The sequence below is a fragment of the Rattus norvegicus genome, chromosome 7 (genome assembly GCF_036323735.1).
Source record: "Rattus norvegicus strain BN/NHsdMcwi chromosome 7, GRCr8, whole genome shotgun sequence".
NCBI lineage: Eukaryota > Metazoa > Chordata > Mammalia > Rodentia > Muridae > Rattus > Rattus norvegicus.
The window spans coordinates 131,342,381-131,366,132 of NC_086025.1; the positions used below are offsets into that span (position 1 = coordinate 131,342,381).

Here is a 23,752-nt window from a genome sequence, read left to right on the forward strand (position 1 = left end):
TTATGGCTACTGGGAATAGAGCCTGAATGGCAAGTGCTTTTAACTACTAAGCCACCTCTCCAGCCCCAATGACTCTGTTTTTGTTGTTGTTTGTTTGTTTGTTTGTCTTTGGTTTTTTTTTTTACTTATGTGTGTATGTGTTTGTGTACTTGTGTGAGGGTACCCTAGGAGGCCGAAAATGGGATCAGATACCCTGGGGCTAGAGTTACAGGCAGTTGTGATCATCCTAATATAAGTACTGGGGACTGAACTCTCATCTGCTCGAACAGCAGTGATAGCTCTTAAGTCATCTCTCCTCCCAAAGTTCTCCCTTTACTTTGGAAACCCTGAACTTGTAAATTACTTGTTTGCCTGTTTGAACTGTACAGGAATACTACCTTGACCTCTGGCCAGCTTTACAACCCGGGAATGTCTCTCACAAAGACCTAGGGAGCGACTTTAAAGTAAAAACACTGCAGGGGAAAGCATTTCAGGTTGTGACTCTCTGACAACAGAGACTCAGATGGTCTAACCCTAGTGGCAAACACTTGAAAACTCAGAATGACCCAATGTGCTTGATATATCCCATTGACTAATGTCGTGGATAATATCATCCAGAACCTTCTACTAACTCACTCCAGTGTTTAAACACTGTCCTGCCTTTGGGGTCAGTGGAGCTATCTCTCCACTCTGCCACAATAGTTTCTGGTCTATTTAACTCTGATGCTTCCTTTGGCGACATAATTAGAGGGTGGGTTTAGTTTTACCAAGTACACAAAGGAATGAGCTTAATAGAACGTCTTTGTTCACAGGACATCAGGCCGTAGAGCCCTGTTCACTGTTTTGATACAATGTTTCTAGTCACAGTGTAGTGACTACCGCCCTGTTCACAGCTTCTCTTCAGAACATGTAACTTTCTCTTCCACATAGACATTTCTTCTCCGATATGTTTAGCTCTTACCCATCGGTTTATAGGAATTCTTGACTGTTGTAAATGCCTGTGTTTTTTGAGACAATAAAGATAAAAGTGCTGTAGGTATGAGCGAATTGTACAGACCAGTTATCTTTATTTCTCCAGATTAGTCAAGAGATTCTATAAACAATAAGAACAGAAATGGAATTTTGAATGTGGATGCTGCTGCACATAAAATAGAGGGCACTCTACTGTAAAACAAAAATTTATTTATAAGAGTAAGTGTTGTATTAAAAATAATTGCAATATTAGTTAGAAACTCTGTTTTCAGACTCTTGAATGAAAGCTTTTTCCCGAGACTATATTATTTTCCTTGTCTGATTTTGGTATCAGGATCTCATAAAGTTACTTGAGAATACTGTGCTCTTCTGTGTCTTGGGAGGTCTTGTTTTAAATTTATATTATTGCTTCTCATAAACTTTGTTAAAAATTCACCAGAAGGTTCAGCAGTCTTAGGGTTTCCTTTATGAACGTTTTTAACATACAAACTGAGCTTATCTGAGTCTACTTGAATCTTGAATTGGAAAATACATCTGAAATATATTTCCAATACCGAGTATTGGCAAGGATTTAGAGACCAAATGGGGTTTTCATAGACTATTGATGGGAACAGAATCGTGCAGACACTTTTAAAAGTAGCAAGGCAGGTTCTTATAGACTTAAATATGATAATCATTGAACCCCATAATTCCTCTGCTAGGTATTTATTTACCCAGGTGGATGCCCACATACATCTTCACAAATATTTCTACTCATATATGTGAATTTGAGAATAAATGAATATATCAGGCTTATTGTGGTGAGGGAAAGGAAACAGACACAAACATTTACTTTACACCATGACTGACTGTATCGATGTGAAATTCTAGGAGAGGCAACATTAAAGTCACTGAAGGTTGATCTGTGGTTGCCAAGAGCCAGGAGATGAAAGGAAATATATTGCTAATAGGCCCATGGGCACTTTGTGTTCGTATAGAAATATTTTATTCACGATTGTAGTGGCAATTTCCATTCCTATACATGAAGTTCTCAAAAATGCCTTTATGAAACTCATCACAACAGACAATGAATATAAGCCAGTACCATTGTTAAAAGTAATGATCACGCTGAACCTTAAAATTGGTAATTCTATGTAAGTCATGCCACAGAGATGGATTATTTAAAAGCTATCAGACATCATACAGTCATTCACATGCAAGGAGGAGGGAAATAGATGGGGAAGCTGCCAAGTCACGCTGAAAAGATTATCGCTACAGGAAGCTGGATAGTCTGATCAGTCGGTCACACTCCTGGGAGCTGAAACAGAATGACCAGCCCACAGCATCCCGTGAACATCCCTATTGTAGTAAAAGGCACTGACCCTGATACATAGATAACGGGACACTGGAATTCTGCCCAAAAGAAAGTGGGTCCTGTTACCAAAAAAAAAAAAAAAAGTATTTGGAGTTGGGGGAGACAAACTAAGACATGTCCTCTTCAAGATAAAACAATAGACAAATACTTTTAAAATTAACTTCATAATAGGAGAGTCAGGTGATTTAGGGCTTTGACTCTGAACAGGGTTAACTTGAAGGCCACTGAGGGAAGTGTCATTCCTCAGGGAAAATCCCAGCATTTTCACATAGCGTCTGACTTCTGCGAGTCGTCCCTTTCGTCCCTCTACATCCTGATTTCAGTCTGCTCAAGACTTCACCCTGCGTCTCCGACCAACATACCCAAAATGCTGGCAGCATCTTCCGAGCAGCTTCCTCATAGCCGTCTTCACCTCCTTGTTCTTCAGGCTGTAGATGAAGGGGTTCAGCAAGGGAGTGATGACGCTGTACTGCAGAGAGAAGAACGTTTCCACGGGAGACCCCGAGGTCGGCAGGACGTAGCGCAGGAAGGCGGAACCAAAGTACAAGGTCACTACGGTGAGGTGGGAGGAGCAGGTGGAGAAAGCCTTGCTTCTGCCCCTGGTGGAGCTCATGTTCAGGATGGTGGAGAAAACGCAGCCGTAGGAACATACCATGAGAAGGAAGGTTCCAGAGGCGTGTACGAGAAAAGTCCAGAGCAAGGCAGTGACGTTAGTGGAGACATCAGAGCAGGAGAGAGGGAAGAGGGAAGGAAGCTCACAGTTGTAGTTGTGTACGGTTCCATGGTGACAAAAGTCCAAATTCACAGCTAAGAGGGTATTAATGAGTGAGTTCAGTATGGCCAGGCTCCAGGACCCCCACACGAGCCCCTGACAGAACCAGTTGCTCATCATCTGGTGGTAGAGGAGAGGATGGCAAATGGCCGCGTAGCGGTCATATGCCATAACCGCAAGGAGCAAAGCCTCGGTGCCTCCAATGGCAAACACGAAGAAGGCCTGGGCCAGACAACCCTTCACGGAGATTGTTTTCCTCTCAGACACTAGATTCTCCAGCATCTTGGGCATGGAGACTGACGAATACAAAAGGTCCAGGAAGGAGAGGTGGCCCAGAAAAAAGTACATAGGAGAACGGAGGCGAGCATCAGTCGATATCGCTAGCAGAATCATAGAGTTCCCCGTCAGGGTCAGGACGTAGATCACAAGGAAAACCATAAAGAGTACAGCCTGGACCTGAGCATCAGCAGACAGACCAAGGAGGATGAACTCAGAGACGGCACTCACGTTCCCCATAGCTATGTAGTGCGCCCTCCCTTGGCGTTTGAAAAAGAAAGAGACCTCCTTTTCTGTGATGTCTTCTCTTCTTCAAGTAAATAACTTCCTCAACACCCTGGGATCCAAATTTTGTCCATTGTTGGTCGAGACATGATAATTACTTTGATATTTTAAACATCACACACTTTTTTTTTTTATCATGCCAGCCAACTGTCCACATTGGCCATTCTTACCCTTCAGCCATGGGCTGTTGGGATTTTGTCATTTGGGATTTTTTTGTTTTGTTTGTTTTTTTGTTTGTTTTAGGTCTATGTTCTTCTAAAGAAAGCCGAGGATCTGAAAAATAACATGTCCAAAGAGCAAGGCCACGAGTGGATTCAAAAGACTGGAATTCTCAGTTCAGCCGAGGAGTCACTGGGGTCATGGAGTTGCCTAGCCAAGGATAGTTAGGAAAGAAAGAGAATAGATATAGATTAGATAGATTAGATAGATTAGATAGATTAGATATAGATATAGATATAGATATAGATATAGATATAGATATAGATATAGATATAGATATAGATATAGATATAGATATTGGTCATATAACATTGGCCACAATGGGGATATAGTGGAAGAAAGTCTCTTTGGAAGAAAGAAAAACAATGGCCAGCCTGATCAACTCTTGACCTTCAATGTCCTAAGGCTACACACCGCTTAAAAAAGAAATGTAAAAGAAGGAACCAACCAAAAACACCTGGAAGAAAGCACATAAACAAAAGGATAAAGCGCACAGACGGTGAAGTTGCAGCCACACAGTTGATTATAACTTAACGCCATCTTCTCTTGCCCTGGTTGACAATCAGATATGGACGTCTAGCTCACAGAGGCTGTTCAATGCTCTTGGCTCTGTTTCAGCATCATCCGTGGTCCTCACCCTTTTAATCGCTAGAGGTTAAGACATGGTCTGGGGTCAGGGTTGGTCAGCTTTCACAGGACTTACGCATCTTCCCTAGGTTCTGTGTCAGCATTTGGAGAGTGTATTTCCCATGAGTGCTTTACTAAGGCATGAGAAATGGTTAGCACGCAATGCCTAGAGGGGGTTTCTTGCTTTCCGTTCTGAGATGCACCCCTCATCTCCTGACAGTAGAAGAAAGCACTTGGCAGATAATAACATCAATAAACCATCTCTCCCGAGCACAGAGACCGTGGTGTCTGAGAGTCACAAAGGAAGCCACACGACTGATAGAGTTTGAGACACTTCAGCAAAAAGAAGTGCCCCCCTCGGACAGAGTTAGCCCCAACTGCAATTGCCAGGGCTGACTTGCCTTATAGGGTTGTTTCCAATTTTAGAAATTAAATTGAAAACATAGACCTCGTGTGTGTGTGTGTGTGTGTGTGTGTGTGTGTGTTTGTGTGTGTGTGTGTGAGAGAGAGAGAGAGAGAGAGAGAGAGAGAGCATGTATGTGTGGTTGCATGTGCTACCCATGCCTATGCAGAACCCAGAGACTAGGAGTGCCCATTCCTTGCTCCTTGAGACAGCATTTCTCATTCAACCTGGAGCAAGGCTAGTGGACTATAAGCCCCAGCTATCCTCCTGTCTCCCTGACCCCTGCCACCATTTCCAGGGTTACAGAAGCTCCTGGCCACACCAGCTTTCCACATGTGTTCTAGAAAGTTCCAATTACGTTCTCATGTTTGTGCAAAAATTCTCTTACTTAGAAAAAATATAAAAACTTTTTTGGGGGGTGGTTTCATGTGAAACATACAAGGATATTTAATGACATAATCCAGGATCCTCACAGGGGTTTTTGTCTTTGCTGGAAGAGTCCCAGAAGGGTTGGAGAGGTGGCTCAGTAGTTAAGAGTGCATAGTTCTGAGGAAGAAGATGTAGTTCAGTGCCCAGAACCCACCTGGGCATCTCAGCTCAGGATGTGACACTCCCTTCCAACCTCTGTGGGCCCCATGCACACATGTAAACCTACACAGACACGCATACACATAATTAAAACTACAAGTATTTTAAAACACAGGGTCCCAGAAAAACAAAGCAATATCTATATAATAAAATATATAGGTATATTTCTTTGTCTTCGAAACTGCACTCATTTTAGCAGTTCACGTCTCCAGACTCTAGGTAAAACACAACATGAGCCAAACTTGGGGAAGTATAATAAAAGCGAGTTTAGTAGAAAAGAAATAAATGTAGTACAGTCCAAGGCATTTCCTAGAATAAATTATCCCAGAATCAGACAAGAAATTAAAACTTTCCCACAGACAGTTTAAAAATTGTATTTGAAACAAGGAATAAAAGCAAAGCCCAGACAGTGAACACCATTGTGGGAGCCACCTGGTTATCTTGAAACAAGTTTGGGTCAGCGTCTCTCTGGATGGGTTGTCTGGAATCATGACAGATCTCCAGCTTTACAAAGAAGCAACAGAAAGTTAAGATGAAAGGACACTGTGGATAAACCTGCAGATTTTGTCCTGACAATGCCTGCCATGCCCATACACATGTCTGGTGGCAGAGGTGAGAGGGGTTCTAACAAGAAGTGAGCTCTCTGTAGCCCATAAACATACCTTACTGGATCAGGAGACACAGAACACAGCGATTACATTTTATTCTTTGTATCACCACTTCTTCCCAGCCTTGCTTCAGCAGCTCTGATACAGCTTCCTGACAGTCTAGAAAATCCCTCCAGATTCTGATCCCGGGATGGCATGAGAGGGAACCAGAACAGAGAGAAAGTGGTACTGGAGAAAAATATCGAATTCATTTAACCACTGCACAAGCACGTGTGTGTCTCTGTGTGTCTGTATGTGTCTCTGTGTGTACACGTATGTGTGTGTCTAAGTGTGTATCTGTGTCTCTGTGTGTATCTGTATGTATACATATGCGTGTCTCTGTATGTCTCTGTGTGTACACATGTGTGTCTGTGTGTGTACACAATGGGTGTATAGCTGTATGTCTGTCTCTCTCTGTGTGTATCTGTATGTGTGTGTAGCTATATGTCTGTGTGTGTGTGTGGTTGTATGTCTCTGTGTGTCATTTCCCCCAAATTTACAATGTGATAACAATGCTATTTGCAAAACTCTGAGGACTTAGCACTAAGCACACTACGTCTGGTATTTCTAACCTGCTCATCATTCTAATTTTAATTATTCGGTTGTTACCCACCAAGCTGAAGAGAAAGAAGAAACAGGAAATGAGATGGAGCTGAAAGGCAGAGTGGGGTTGATAATCCACCACTGCCTCTACCTCGTGAAGCAAGCTGGGTCATTAGAGTGCTGAGAGAGAGAGAGAGAGAGAGAGAGAGAGAGAGAGAGAGAGAGAGAGAACTCCATGGTGAGCAATGGAAACATACAGAGGGAAGGGAAGAGGGGATAACCAGCTCCAGGAGGCGGGCGGTCACGTTTCCCTGGTCTTTGCACGCTGCAGATGGAAAGAATGAACCATTAACTGAACCAGTTAATCTGCTTCGACAGCAAACAGCTCTGACCTTAGGAAGCCTTTTCCCAACCATCTAAGTCCTGTAACTGGTAATCCTTTTCTTTCCTAGAAATATCTGTGAATAAATGAGATAACACTTATAGGGATATACTATATATATATATATATATAATATATATGGTCAGAATTGCTCCTGAACTCAGGCTTGTCTGCACCCTTGAAAAGAGAAGCTAGAAACACTAAGTCAAGATTCCCATCCGTTTGTTTTTAATCAACTTGTCTCTGATCACCTCCGTCCCAGGCATGCGTCCATTTCTTCCTTATGGCTTCCACGGTGCTCCCGGCATCAGAGAGCAGTTAGCAGGCACGGAGTTCTCAGGGGTAACACGCAGTCAGCAGGTTTAAATAGTTGGTAGATGGTAGCTGAATTAGATCCCCAAAGACGGCTGGGTTGGTGCCTTGTATTCCTTGAAGGCACAACTTAAAACCAAAACTTTCGACTCATTAACCTGTTACTTGTTTTGGTTTGACTTGATTTTAAATTGGCATCTACGTGTTCGTTAGGCACATAGTGGGACGCTTTAATACAGGTGTGCGCGCTGCCATGATCAATCAGAATAATTAGCACGTCTATCGCCTCAAACACTGTTTCTTGGTGGAGAGTGTGTGAAAATTCTCTTCGTTATTCTGAAACACGAGGTTCGATGTTGAGAGCAACAGCCACCAGAATGTCCCCTCTTAGGTCTGCCTGTTCTTCACCAACCTCTCCCCCTGTGCCTCCCTTGCTCCCTCCACAGCCTGAGGACGGACCCATGTCCTACTTTTGTTGAGCTCAGCTTTCCTACAGAGAGTCCACGCACGAGTGAGACCATGGAGTGCTGACCACGCAGTGCTTGACTTACTGCGTTCCGCGTAGAGATCTTCAGCTTCAAGATTGTCATAAACGACAGGATCTCACTCATTTCATGGCCGACGTGTATTATACTACATTCAAAAACTCCACTCACCTGTCTATGGACATTCAGGCTGCCTCTGTGTCTGGCCTGAGTTCTGCAATAAGCATGTGTGTGCGCAATTCACATTTAACATGCTCACTTTGGCTCCTCTGGCTAACACGGCCAAGGGTGGGGTGGCTGGATCATGTGGTGTTAGTTCCAGCTCTAGTTTTTAAAGGAGCTTCCACAGGGCTCGAGTAAACTTTTCTGCCCACTGAGAGAATGCAAATGTCCCCCTCCCCCACACCCTGACCCACAGACATTTGTTTGTTCTGTCTTACTATGCGCCATCCCAGGCTAATCTCAAATCACCTGCCTCTGCCTCTCAAACGTTTGGATCACAGCCCTATGCTGTGGCTCCTGATTCTTTGCTAACAGTTCATTTTTACTAGGCTTAGGTTATATCTACTTGTGGTCTTGATTTGAATTTCCCTGATGATGAGTGATGTTTAGTGTTTTCTCATGTAGCTGTTAATCATTTGCATACCTCCTTTCAATTGGCCATTTGCATGCCTCCTTTCTATTCATTTGCATGCCTCTTTTTTATTGGCCATTTGCATGCCTCCTTTCTAGTGTCCATTTGCATACCTCCTTCCTATTGGTCATTTGCATACCTTTTTATTGTCCATTTGCATACCTCTTTTCTATTGTTCATTTGCATACCTTTTATTGGTCATTTGCATACCACCCTTTTATTGGCCATTTGCTTACCTCCTTTCTATTGGACATTTGCATGTCTCCTTTCTATTGGCCATTTGCATGTCTCCTTTCTATTGGTCATTTGCATGCCTCCTTTTATTCAGTGTCTGATAGTCAGCCCCTGTTCAGTCGCTTTTCTGGTCTGTCTATTGTTTCTGTTCTTGAGTTGTTAGCTCCCACTACATTCTGGGTATCAGCTCTCTGTCCCTTCCCTGTACACCGTTTCTTTGACCTATTGATCACTCCCTTTGGATCCAGAAACCTTTTAGTCTTATGTAGCTCTAGTTGTCTATTTTTGTCTTTGTTTTCTGGGCTTCTAAAATCTAAAACAAATCCTTGCCCTGCCCTGTTGTAGAAAATATTTAATCCTGACTTGGGGTTTCGACCCTGCCTTTGACCCTTTAGTTCCAGGATGAAAGACACTCACAGTCTTTATATTCACAATAAGCCTTAAACAACACAACAGGTGGGCAGCTGCCCACCCTCCATGCTGTTACGATCTACTTTCCTATTGGTGAACCCGAGTTATTACTGTTTCATCTGGCCTGCTCTTAACTCCAATTGGTCAGCCATCCCTCAGGGCCACAATCTCCGGATTCCGAGCCCACGGCTGCTTCTCCTTCCTCTTCCTCCTCACTCTCTCCCTTGCCCTCCTCTCCCCCAAGCCCTCGACACCTAAACCCCACCTATGTCTCTCCTGCCCAGCTATTGGCTGTTGGCATCTTTATTCACCAATCAGAATTAACTTGGGGGCAGGGTCACAGAGCTACGTGTAGACTCCAGGTCTTTCAGGCCTGCATTTAGCTTTGCAGTAGATGGTGAAAGGCAAAGCCTCAACACTGCCCAATACCAAGAATCATCTGCTGTATATTTTATTCAAGCTGCTTCATAAATTTAAATTTGGTCTTACATTTGCGTGTTCCGTCAGTGCTGAGTTTATTTTGTATGAGCGGGTCATGAGGTCTAGTTCAATTTAGTTTTCAGCTTTCCCAGGAGCAGTTTATTGAGAGGATTGTTCTACTAGTGTGTGTCTTTGATGTCTTCAACAAAAGGAAGTTGGGGGCAGGGGAGGGCGTTGTTCTGTTTCACTGTTCCGTGTCTGTTTTTACACACGCATCCTGCTGGCTGAGCATTGTAGTTTTGTTCTGCTTTCTTCAGATTGCTTTGGCTATTTGAGTCCTTTTGAGGCTCCACAAAAACGTCAGGGTTCCTTTTTTATTTCCTGCACAAAGTGTCATTGGTGTTTTGATGGAGAACGCAGTGAGTTTATGAGCCCCTTAGGGAAGCAGGGCCGTGAGCACCGCTGAGCTTTCTGATCTGAGCGCAGGGGCCTTTCTTTTAACATCCTCCTCTCTGATGCTTTTCACCCTTCCACCATACTTCTTGTAAATGCAGTCTGCCTCTTTGGTTGAAAGTATGTCCGGATAATTTGTGATTGTTACAAATGAGTTCACTCTCTTTTTCAGATTACTCACTGTGAGGATGTCTGAATACCTACTGATTCGTTTGTTTTCTTTCTGTCTCTTTTACTTGTTTGTTTTTATTAATTAATTGTTCCCCCCTACACACATGCAAAGTTCTTCCCCCATCCTTCGCCTTTGGGAGGGTTCCTCTCTGGGTATCCCACCAACCCTGGGAAATCAAGTCTCTGTAGGATTAGATGCGCCCTCTCCCACTGAGGCCAGATAAGGCAGCCCTCTGCTCTACGTGAGCCCAGGGATTTGGACCATCCGGTGTATGCTCTTCGGTTGCTTCAGTCTCTGGGAGCCCAGGGGTCCAGGTTAGTTGACACTGTTGGTCTTCCTAATTCTTCCATTGGTGTTTGACTGTGGAAATCTGCATCTGTCTCAGTCAGCTGCTGGGCTCTCAGAGAATAGCCGTGCTAGGCTCCTGTCTGTACGCTCAGCATTGCATCAGTAATAGTGCCAGGGGCTGGTGCTTGCTGTGGGGTGGACCCCAAGTTGGGCCAGTCACTGCTCAGCCATTCCTTCAGTCTCTACTCCATTTTTGTCCCTGCATTTCATTTAGACAGGAGCAATTTGGGGTTGAAAATTTTGTAGGTGTTCCCATTCCTCCACTGGGGATCTGGTCTCATTATTGGGGGTGGTCTCTTCAGGTTCCACATCCCCTCTGTTGAGCATTTTGGCTAAGGTCACCTGCATTGAGTCCTAGGAGCCTCCCCCACCCCAGGTCTCTGGGACTTCTTAGAAATTCCCCCCATTCCCTTCCCCACAACTGCATATGTCAGTTCATTCTCCTGGCCCTCTGGGCCTCTCTCCTGTTTCTCCTCACACCTGATTCTGCCCCCTCCCCTTCACACTACCCCTCCCTTCCCCTCTCTCACGAATGCCCCTCCCTCCCTCTGCCTCCCATGATTATTTTGTTCCCTCTTCTAAGTGGGATTTAAGTATCCTCATTTGATCCTTCCTTCTTATTTAACTTCTTTGGGTCTGTGGGGTGGATCATGGGTATTTTGTGCTTTATGGCCAGTATCCACTTATCAGTAAGTACATACCATACCATGCTTGTCCTCTTGGGTCTGGGTAACCTCACTCAGGATGCTATTGTCTAGTTCCATCCATTTGTCTGCAGAATTTATAATGTCCTTGTTTTCAATAGTGGGAGAGAATCTCATTATGGAAATGAACCACATTTTCTACATCCATTCTTCTGTTGAGGGACATCTGGGTTGTTTCCGGTTTCTGGCTATTATGAATAAGGCTAAGCTCTAAACATAGAGGAGCACGTGTCCTTATGGTATGGTGGAGCATCTTTTGGGTATATGCCCAGGAGCGGTATAAATGGGTCTTCAGAAAGAACTATTTCCAGTTTTTTTTTTTTTTTGAGAAATTTCCAGATTGATACTAATTTTCATTGTTCCTATTTTAATTATTATACTTTGAAGTTTTCATACTTGTATGTGATATATCTTTATTATATCCACGATTTACTGCCATCCTCCTCCCCTCCCCAAGATAACTCATCATGTCTCCCTCCCAACTTCCTGTTTCCCTCCCAACTCCATGTGTCCTCATTTGATATTTTTAAAGGGTCTTATTGTGTTTTAACCCACTGAGCCCAGTTAGTCCTTCCCATATGTGGGTGTGGGGCCCTGAGTGTGCAAGGGGAACCTACCAGTAGCCACACTCCTGAAGAAAAGTGGTTCTCCCTGAGCAGCCATCAACCACCAGTAACTCTTCCACTAGGGGTAGGGCCATGAGCACCCCTCCAGCCTCTATGCTGGAATTTTTAACTGGCTTGATCCTGCACAGATCTTTTGTGGGTACCCACAGCTGCTGTGAGTTCCTGTGTGCAAATCCTGTGTCATGTTTCGAGGACAGACAGCACTTCACACACTGTTCTCCATCCTCCAGTCTCAGCTCTTCCCTTCCCTCTTCTGCAGTGACCCCTGGGGATGTCGGGGGATGTTGACATAAATGTCCTTTCACGGCGGCATGTTCACAGTCACTCATTTTCTACACGTTGAGCAGGATGTGTCTCTGAATTAAATAACTGCTACCCACCACGGTGAGTAGCATCTCTGACCAAAATTGGAGCAGCACAAATCTATGGATGTAAACATAAGTATTTAGAATTCAGTTTGATGACATGAATATTTATAAGAACAATATTTAGGTTCACTCCTAGATCCAGGGACATCCTTAGCTCTAGGTTCTGACCATGCTATAGGTTCTGACCATGCTATAGGTTCTGACCATGCTCACGGTGCCAACCAATGATTCCCTCCTAGGGAACAAATCTTTGGTTATCCCCACACACAATCTTACCACCAGTGGGCCTATCCCTTCTGGCAGAGAGACACTACAGCATGAAGAGTCTAGCAGTGAATAAATACGCCATTAATGTCTTTTCTTCCCAAGAAAAGAAGCCTGCATAGCACCTCCCAGCACTAGAACACCAATCATCAGGGACAGTTTCCTGGTCAGCCCAAGACCGATTTTCCTCTGTCCTACAGCCAAAGTGTGTACAGTAGTTCAGCAATACGTCTTACAATCTAGTCATGGTGAGCAACCAAGAGGAATAGCAATAGCCTGCATTTAGTGTGCCCCTGGGGCCTCTCTGGCCAACAGCTCATAGGGAGATAATCTGTGTCCGGCACTGGGTTATCATTTGCTAACCCACGTCTTCTAGGAACATCATTATTTACTAATGCGAGGTATTTCCATTCAAGCACCTTTCGAAATTATATGTTTAATTATCTTACACACTAGTGGCGTCTCACAAAGCTGCTTCGTGCATTCTTGGTTCTGGTTAATCAGCTCCTCTCTCTCCTCTCTCCAACGTTCTGTCTCCGTCCTCGCTTGAAGCTCCCAGCATGCTCCTCTGTTCTTTCATGCCACAGATGCCTCCCTGGCTTATAGTTATTTACTTGGGTTACAGAATCCTACGAGGCTTCTCCGGGTAAACTTCACCCTGGTGTCACCCTTCACCTGCCCCCTCCTTCCTCCATTTCTCCCATTGTCTGCTCAAACCATTTGTCCTCTGTGTTCCTCTACCTATTTTCATTTTACCTATATTCTACCATTTCCTCTCCCTGAATGCTCCCCCAGCAATGACCTATTTCCACATATATTTCATGTTAAATATACAAAACGGACAATTTGAAGCTAGGACCCTCATATGAGAAAAGAACTTGCTGTGTTTGTCTTTGGGGCTTTGGTGACCTCGTGCATTTGATTTTTTTTTCTCAAGTTCCACACATTTACTTTCAAATTTCACGATTTCATTTTTCCCTTTGAAACTAAGTAATATTTCATTTTGCATCAGGTTTGTATTATTCCACAGAAATATTGCAGGAAGTATTTGCACACCTGGGTTCAAAGTATGCTACAGAAACGTACGTTATAAAAACAGCATGTTACTGGCATACAAACGGATGTCTTGATCAATGGAATACAATTAAAGATCCAGATAAAATGCCATATAACTATAGCTACTTGGTCTCTGACAATGACGCCGAAACACTCGACTCCAAATAGATGGAGGACCTCAACATAAGACCTGATGCTTGGAAACTTCCGGAGGAAGATGTGAGGAGCAAACTCCAGCTCATAGGCTTGAGTGAGGACTTACTAAACAGTGCTCCCAGTAGCTCAGGGAATAACATCTTCTAAACGGGACCTTGTGAAACCAAACCACTTCTCTCCAGCAAAGGAAACTGTCAATCAAGTGAAGGGGCCGCCCACAGAATGGGAGACGTCTTTGCCAGCTCTCAGACAGAGGGTTAGCATCTAGAAGATACAAAGAAGCTAAGACAAACTAAACACCAAGAAAACAAACCACCCAATTAAAGACAGCCCTTGGAACTGACCAGAAACAACTGGCTTTATCTTGTAAGTTGGCTGAATTTGGCTATGAGCCCTAAGGGTTTTTTTGGGGGGAGCCCTCAGGATTTTATATCTATAAGATAGTGTCCCAGGCAAATAGGAAATCAGAGTTCATCTGATCTACTCCACGTGTCCTTCATTGCTTTCTTTTGTATAATACTCCCAACCAAGGCACCAAAAGTCATGTCAACTCTCAGAGCAAGAGTAAACATCACTGTGTCGTCCCTGGTCTTAGAGTAAGTGTTCTTACCTCTTTATTGTTGACTGTGGTGTTTGCTGGTGCTTGGTTTTACTGCGTTAGGTGCGTTTCCTTCATGCATATCCTGTTGGGAGATTTCATCACAGATGGGTATTAAATCCTGTAGGTGTTTTTCCTACATCTGTTGAGAAGAACACAGGGTTTGGTCCTTCATTCTAATAGGGCGATGTGTCCTATGTCTTGCCTGGCTCCTTTTGCACTATTCGTCCATCCTAAGCGTGAATTCCGTTTGAACATGGAGCTCACTTAACATGGTATCGAGTCGATAGTAGCTAACGAGGGATTTTTCCATCTATGCTTGTCAAAGTTAATAGTCCGTGGTTTTAGTTTCCATGGTGCCCTTGTCTGGCACACACCTCACTGGCTTCATAAAAAAAAAAAAAAAACAAACTCATAAATAAGTTGAAAGATATCCTCTCTCTTCCAGCTTTTGGGAAAATTTGAAAAGACATGTTAGTTCCTAAAATGGTTGATATAATCCAGCACAAAACTAACCTTGCCATTTTCTTCGGTGGGAAACAATAATAAGTAGCTTAATGTTGCTTTGTGTGTGTGTGTGTGTGTGTGTGTGTGTGTGTGCATGTGTGTGTGAATGTGTATATGTGTGTCCATGTATACATGTGTGTGTATGCATGTGTGCATGTGTGTGCGTGTGTGTTTGTACATGTGTGTGTGCATGTATGCATGTGTGTGTGCATGTGTGTGCATGTGTGTATGCATGTGTGTGTTTGTACCTGTGTGTGGTGTGTGGTGTGTGGTGTGTGTGTGTGTGTGTGTGTGTGTGTGTGTGTGTGTGTGTGTGTGTGATTTACCACTTGGTAAATTGTATGTGTCCAGGATGTGAGTTTTCCAAGTCATTGGTATGAATTTTTTTTCAAGTAATCTCTTCCGACTCTTCATGCTTTTGTTGTAACGTCTTTTTATCTCTGATTTTATTTGAATCATCTTTATTCCACTGAAAAGATATAAATTTCTCTGTGGGGGCTATGGAGGAATAAGTGGTTAGCACAGCACCGTGGCTCTTTTGACTCCTTGAGGAGTCCTGATCTGCTGTGTGTGGTGTAGGATCTGAGATGGCACACGGGTGAGACAACACAAAGGACCCGAGGCCAGGGCGGTGGCTGCTTCCCAGTCTTCTTGGAAGTCTTCCTGGGTGACTGACTCCTCCCCTACAAGGTCACGGGCAGATGACTCAGAATCAGTGAAGTAACACGTTGTGCCCCAATTTACCCTTGAATACATAAACATACCCCATTCCGATGAAAAACTGTATATAAGCTTAACACTAAACAATAAAGTTAGATCTGCACCTCATGCTGGTGTCCAGAGTCTGAATCATGGCAATTTCCCCCCACTTCCTGGTCCCTGTGCCCACATTTCTCTTTTTGAAACAATTATTTAATCTTTCACATTGTTTTTAGTCTATATTTTTAAATCTAATTAAGATATAATTACATGATTTACCCCCTTTATTGCTTCAACCCCTTAAATTCTCCCCATTCCTCTGACCCATCTGTGCCCTTTTTCAAATGTATGACCTTTTATTCTTTAATGATTACCGTCACGTCTATGCGAATAGATAGATAAACGCAGCGATTTGAGATTGGTCTGTTTTATTTCTGTTCTGGTATTATTTTTTCCTGCCTACTAACTTTGGATTTGGTTCATTAACATTTTTTACTTTACTTTTGTTTGTTTCTAGTTATCTGAAATCTTTATTTTTTAAGTGGGTGTTTATTGTTACAGGTTTTTTTCTCCCTATGATTCCAGGCTTTGGTACACCGTGTTTCCATTATAATTTGCAATCCCTTTTTATTTTCTACACTGACCCATTAATTGTGCAGAAGCAGGGCATTCTGTTTCTATTTATGTTTGGGATTTCATAGTCGCCCCTTTTATCAGTTTTTATTTTATTCCATTTTGGTCAGAAAATGTACTTGATTTTTTTCATTGTTAGGACTTGTTTTGTATCCTGACGTGGCATGGCCTGCAGAATGTGCACCTGCTGCTGAGAATGTGTGCTCGGGGGTGACTGACTGGGGTGCTCTGTAAGTAGGGCCATCTGGTCTAGAGCTCAGATTAACTCTGATGGTTGTGGGGTTTCTGTCTACATAGGCTATGGCTGAGAGAGGAAGACCACTCTACTGTTACCGCTACCAACCTTTCCAGCCAGGTTTCTATTGCTGTGATAAAACACTCACCAAAACCAACTTAGGGAGGAAAGGGTTTATTTGCTGTACAGGCCACACTCTATCACGGAGGGAAGTCAGGGCGGGAACTCAAGGTAGGAACCTAGAGGCAGGAACCGAAGCAGAGACCTTGGAGGAGCGCTGCTCACAGGCTTCTTCTCTGGGTCCAGGATTGAATCCTGCTACTTTTCTCACACCTACGGGGCCACCTGGGTAGGAATTGAACTGCCTAAGGTGGGCTGTCCTCTCCCACGTCAATCATTAACTAAGAAAACTATCTCACAGGCCAATCAAATAGAAACATTGTCTCAGTTTAATGTTTAAGCTTCCCAGCCTCCCACGGTTGTTCTCAAGCTGACAAAAAAAAAAAAAAAAAAAAAAAAAGAGAACTAAGCAGCACGAGATGTTTTCTCAAGGTCTCTTTGCTTTATATAAACTTAATGCTCCAATGTTGTGTACCTGTGTGTATGTACACACACACACACACACACACACACACACACACACACACACACACCTACAAACATTTGTTACTTTTCAGTTACTATTTGTTCTTTTTCAAGACTTATTTATTTCTTATATGTGAATACACTGTCACTCTTCAGACACACCAGAACAGGGCATCGGACCCCATTACAGATGGTTGTGAGCCACCATGTGGTTGCTGGGAATTGAACTCAGGACCTCTGGAAGAGCAGTCGGTGTTCTTAACCGCTGAGCCATCTCTCCAGCCCTTGTTACTTGTTCTTATACTAATTTTTTTTAAAAATCATTATACAGTTGACTTCTTTCTTAATTTTCAAAATTCTTGACTAAAGTCTTGTTATGGTTTGAATATAAAATACCCCAAACACTCTTGTGTTAAAATCTTGGTGCACAGCTGGTGGCTGGGTTAACCCATTAATGAATTCACAGTTAAAATGTAATTTGGAGGTGGGGCCTAATTGGAGACAGTGTGGCACTGGAGCATGCTTTAAAGTATATACACTGTCTCTTTCCATATGTGCCCCCTTCACCCCCCACCCAACCTCAGACCCCAGGGTTTACACTGCCCCCCTAACCCCCTCCATCCCCAGGGCTTAGCAGTTTTCTGCTGGTCCCCTCTCTCAGGATGCTTCTGCTTCTTACAGCCTGAGGAAAACAGAGACGCCAATCAGAGGTGAAAATTTGGAAACTAAAAAACAAAATCAGTATTTTCTTCATTTATTTGGTACTTTGTCATAGAACTAAAACCTCAATGTGAACACAGAAATGATTCCAAGAAGTGTGGATGCTGCAGGCTGACTGTGTGCTTCAGAGGACACTGGGCTTGTTTGGAGACACAGGTTGGGAAAAATCTTAGTACGATGTGATTCTTTTTCTTTTGTCTTTTTCTTAGTTAAATGTGTCATTTGGTGATTCCATGCATGTATACATGTGTTGCATTCAGATTAGTTCCCAATCTCTTTTACCTGCCACTCATGCCAACCAAACTGCCCTTATTGTGTGACTCTTCCTGGGGAGAAGAAACATCTACTCACACCAGGTAAGTAACCGACTACAGAGCAAAGCTGGGATACCACCAAAGCGCAGTTTGGTGAGCCAAGAGTTTTATTGGGATTGTTTACAGCTGCAGAAATGACTCAAAGATAGCCTCGTCAAAAAAAAATTCCACCCTAGCATTGGTGACAGCTCCAGAAACCTGGAAACCTGGAGCACACAAACATCAGGTAGCTTAAGAGGCTGGAGGCTGTCTCCTTCAGATAGTGCAGGTAACAGAGCCTCCTCCAGTAGCTGGTTCTTTTTGGTTTCTTCTAGATACCTCAGCCTATCTCTCCTTTTTCCAGGCAGTTTGTTTCTTTCAGGTGGTTTGGCCAGTGTGAGCCTATTGGAGGCAGTTCAAGTTTGTGTGAGAATGTCTCTCAGTAATCCTTACTGATTAGATATGTTTGTGGTGAGAAGAGCCCAATGAGGACTAGTGAATCTGGTCAGTTTCAGGGACTTCCTGAGGCTGTTGTACTGTTTACTTTCTAATTTAAGGAGCTTCTCTGTAGGATGAAATGCTTTCCCTCTGTTTAGAATATCCTTCCCTCCAAGAAGGAATGTTTTAATCTTAACAGAAAGTACTATATACGACAGCATCCTGGGAGTTTCTTGGACAATTTTCTGGAGTCTCCTCTCCCTAGCATGTTACTGCTTTTGGAACCTTCCCAGGGGCTTTGTGAATTGTGCAATATTCTGAGCCTTGTTAAGTTTCTTTAGCTTCCTAAAACTTAGGAGCCTCCCTCGAAGAGAGAATGTTTCAACTTGGAGGAAATGGCAATAGCATGTACTGTAAACGGATGTGGCAGGGGAGGCAGCTCTGGAGCCAGACAGATTTATTTCTAAACCTGAGAAGGGCTCTTACCAGGTGTCTTAGTCAGGGCTTCTACTCCTGCATAAACATCATGACCAAGAATCAAGTTAGGGAGGAAAGGGTTTATTCAGCTCACACTTCCACATTGCTGTTCATCACCAAAGGAAGTCAGGACTGGAACTCAAGCAGGTCAGGAAGCAGGAGCTAATGCACAGGCCACAGAGGGATGCTACTCACTGGCTTGCTTCCCCTGGGTTGCTCAGCTTGCTCTCTTATAGAACCCAACACTCCCAGCTCAGGGATGGCACCACCCACTGTGGTCCCTCCCACCCTTGATCACTCATTGAGAAAATGCCTTACAGCTGGGCCTCATGGAGGCATTTCCTCAAGGGAGGCTCCTTTCTCTGTGATGACTCCAGCTTGTGCCGAGTTGACACGCAAAACCAGCCAGTGCACTGGGGGAGGGCGATAGCAAGAGAGCAGTCTGGTCTCGTGTGCAGAGTTTTTTTTTTGGGGGGGAGGGGCTTGGGGAAGGTTACTCGGAGGACTGAGGATTTTCTGGAAGGGGAAAGAAAGGTCCTTACAGCAGGAATTTGGGAAATTGCGAGCATTAGTCACAGGAAAGAGACTGCTCAGGACAGAATGCGGCCGCCTTCTAGATGAGGACATTCCTGTCTGCTCAACTACAACAAGCACAAAGGGACAGTTATACAGCCAAGCCCAGAGGGCAGCTGTTTGACCCTGCGAATATGACATTATTGTATTACAGGGAAGAGATTTGCTGAGAGAGTAGATCCTAAACGTTATTAACGCACAGGGAAATATGTGAGTGAATGTTTGTGTTAATTAGCTTGAAACCCATACAACTTTAAACCAGCAGCTCAGCCTAAATAAAGCTGGGAAAGGAGAGATACATTTGATAAAAACAGCACAAGACTTCTGGTTTCTGCCTGTGCCCAGAGCTGACCCAGTCCCACAGCTCTGTACCCACAGATCTGTACCCAGATCCCCTGGGGAGAGAGCTAGACTCTCAGAAGTGCAGACAATCCTGAGAGCGCAGGGGAGACCTCCACTTCTGCTCACATTCCTGGTCCAAGAGGAACCCGCTGGAGCCCTCTGGCAGGATCCTTCTAGTTTCTGCCTGTGCCCAGAGCTGACCCTGTGACACAGCTCTTGGGAATACCCTTGGGAGGGAATAGGGAAGCAAAATTTAGAATAGAGTCTGAAGGAACACCCATTCAGAACCTGCCCCAAATGTGGCCCATACATATACAGTCACCAAACTAGATAAGATGGATGAAGCAAAGAAGTGCAGGCTGACAGGAACCGAATGTAGATCTCTCCTGAGAGACACAGTCAGAATATGGCAAATACATAGGCCAATGCCATCAGCAAACCAAACTGAGAACAGGACCCCCATTGAAGGAATCAGAGAAAGGACTGAAAGAGCTTGAAGGGGCTTGAGACCCCATATGAACGACAATGCCAAGCAACCAGAGCTTCCAGGGACTAAGCCACTACCCAAAGACATGGACTGACCCTGGGCTCCAACTGCATAGGTAGCAATGAATAGCCTAGTAAAAGCACCAGTGGAAGGGGAAGCCCTTGGTCCTGCCAAGGCTGAACCCCCAGTGAACGTGATTGTTGGGGGGAAGGTGGTAATTGGGGGAGGATGGTAAGAGGAACACCCATATAGAAGGGGAGGGGGAGGGGCTAGGGGATGTAAATAAGAAATACCCAAGTTAATAAAGATGGAGGAAAAAAAACTTCCCTAACCTAAAGAAAGAGATGCCCATAAACATACAAGAAGCCTACAGAACTCCAAATAGATTGGACCAGAAAAGAAGTTCCTCCTGTCACACAATAGTCAAAACACCAAATGCACAAAACAGAAAAAGAATATTAAAAGCAGTAAAGGAAAAAGGTCAAGTAACATATAAAGGCAGACCTATCAGAATTATACCAGACTTCTCACCAGAGACTATGAAGCCAGAAGATCCTGGGAAGATGTCATACAGACCCTAGAAGAACACAAATGCCATCCCAGGCTACCATATCCAGCAAAACTCTCAATTAACAAAGATGGGGAAACCAAGATATTCCATGACAAAACCAAATTTACACAATATCTTTCCACAAATCCAGCCCCACAAAGGATAATAGATGGAAAATTCCAACACAAGGAGGGAAACTACACCCTAGAAAAAGCAAGAAAGTAATCTTCTGGCAACAAACCCTAAAGAAGAGAGCCACACAAACATAATTCCACCTCTAACAACAAAAATAACAGGGATCAACAATCACTATTCCTTCATATCTCTTAGCATCAATGGACTCAATTCCTCAATAAAAAGACATAGACTAACAGACTGGATATGTAAAGAGGACCCAGCATTTTGCTGCATACAGGAAACACACCTAAGTGACAAAGACAGACACTACTTCAGAGTAAAAGGCTGGAAAACAACTTTCCAAGCAAATGGTCACAAGAAACAAGCTGGAGTAGCCATTCTAATATCGAATAAAATCGACTTTCAGCCGAAAGTTATCAAAAAAGATAAGGAAGGGCACTTCATATTCATCAATGGAAAAATCCACCAAGATGAACTCTCAATCCTGAATATGTATGCTCCAAATGTAAGGCCACCTATATTCATAAAAGAAACCTTACTGAAGCTCAAAGCACACACTGTACCCCACACAATAATAGTGGGAGACTTCACACCCCACTCTCACCAGTGCATAGATTATGGAAACAGAAACTAAACAGAGACACAGAGAGACTAACAGAAGTTATGAACCAAATGGATTTAAGAGATATCTATAGAACATTTCATCCTAAACCAAAAGAATATACCTTCTTCTCAGCACCTCATGTTACATTCTCCAAAATTGACCTGTAATTCGTCACAAAACAGGCCTCAACAGATACAAGAAGATTGAAATAATCCCAGGCATCCTTTGAGATTACCACTGACTAAGACTGAACTTCAATAACAATAGAAACAACAAAAATCCCATATACACACTCTACTCAATGATAACTTGGTCAAGGAAGCAATCAAGAAAGAAATTAAAAACTTTTTAGAATTTAATGAAAATAAAGTCACATCATACCCAAACTTATGGGACACAATGAAAACAGTGCTAAGAGGAAAACTCATAGCTCTGAGTGCCTCCAAATAGAAACTGGAGAGAGCATACATTAGCAACTTGACAGCACACCTAAAATCTCAAGAATAAAAAGAAGCAAATACACCCAAGAGGAGTAGAAGGCAGGAAATAATCAAACTCAGGGCTGAAATCAACCAAGTAGAAACAAAAAGAACTACACAAAAAATCAACAAAACCAGGAGCTGGTTCTTTGAGAAAATCAACAAGATAGATAAACCCTTAACCAGACTAACCGGAGGGCACAGAGAGAGTGTTTCCAAATTAACAAAATCAGAAACAAAAAGGGAGACGTAGCAACAGAATCTGAAGAAATTAAAAAAATCATCAGATCCTACTACAAAAGCCTATATTCAACAAAACTGGAAAATCTTGATGAAACGGACAATTTTCTACCAAAGTTAAATCAGGATCAGATAAACCATCTAAACAGTCCCATAACTCCTAAAGAAATAGAAGTAGTTATTAAAAGTCTCCCAACCAAAAAAAGCCCAGGCCTGTATGGGTTTAGTGCAGAATTCTATCAGACCTTCATAGAAGACCTAATACCAATACTGTTGAAACTATTCCACAAAATAGAAACAGAAGGAACACTATCCAATTCTTTCTATGAAGCCACAATTATGCTTATTCCAAAACCACACGAAGACCCAACAAAGAAAGAGAACTTCAGACCAATTTCCCTTATGAATATCGACGGAGCACTACTCAATAAAATTGTCACAAACCAAATCCAAGAGCACATCAAAACAATCATCCATCACAATCAAGTAGCCTTCATCCCAGGGATACAGGGATGGTTTAATATACAGAAATTTATCAACATAATCCCCTATATAAACAAACTCAAAGGAAAAAAAACCACATGATCATTTTATTAGATGCTAAGAAAACATTCGACAAAGTTCAACACTCCTTCATGGGAAAAGTCTTGGAAAGATCAGGAATTCAAGGCCCATACAAAACATAGTAAAAGCAATATACAGCAAACCAGTAGCCACATCAAACCAAATGGAGAGAAACTTGAAGCAATCCCACTAAAATCAGGGACAAACAAGGCAGCCTTGCTCTCTCCCTACTTATTCAATATAGTACTCAAGTCCTATCCAGAGCAATCAGAAACAAAAGGAGATCAAAGGGATACAAATTGGAAAGGAAGAAGTCAAAATAATCACTATTTGCAGATGATATGATTGTGTACTTAAGTGACCCCAAAAGTTCCACCACAGAACTACTAAGCCTGATAAACAACTTCAGTAAAGTGGCTGGATATACAATTAACTCAAATCAGTAGCCTCCTCTACTCTAAGGATAAACAGGCTGAGAAAGAAATTAGGGAAATGATACCCTTCACAATAATCCCAAATAATATGTTACCTCGGTGTGACTCTAACCAAGCAAATTAAAGATCTGTATGACAAGAACTTCAAGTCTCTGAAGAAAGAAATTGAAAACGATCTCAGAAGATGGAAAGATCTCCCATGCTCTTGGATTGGCAGGATTAATATTGTAAAACTGGCTATCTTGTCAAAAGTAATCTACAGATTCAATGCAATCCCCATCAAAATTCCAACTCAATTCTTCATAGAGTTAGAAAGAGCAATTTGCAAATTCATTTGGAATAACAAAAAACCCAGGATAGCAAAAACTATCCTCAACAATAAAAGAACTGGGGAAAATTTCCTGAACAGAACACCAATGGCTTATGCTCTAAGATCAAGAATCGACAAATGGGATCTCATAAAACT

At 43.0% G+C, this 23,752-nt stretch overlaps 1 protein-coding gene across 1 annotated transcript; it reads right to left on the reverse strand.

Moving 5' to 3' along the window:
- Positions 1-2,633: 2,633 nt before the first annotated feature.
- Or8s16 (olfactory receptor family 8 subfamily S member 16) lies at positions 2,634-3,593 on the reverse strand. Its single transcript, NM_001000906.1, has one exon. The coding sequence runs from the start codon at positions 3,591-3,593 to the stop codon at positions 2,634-2,636; it is 960 nt and encodes a 319-aa protein (NP_001000906.1).
- Between the last annotated feature and the right edge of the window lie 20,159 nt (positions 3,594-23,752).

Coding starts and splice junctions, on each gene's coding strand:
- Or8s16 (NM_001000906.1), bottom strand. CDS start 3,593: ATGGGGAACGTGAGTGCCGTCTCTGAGTTCATCCTCCTTGGTCTGTCT.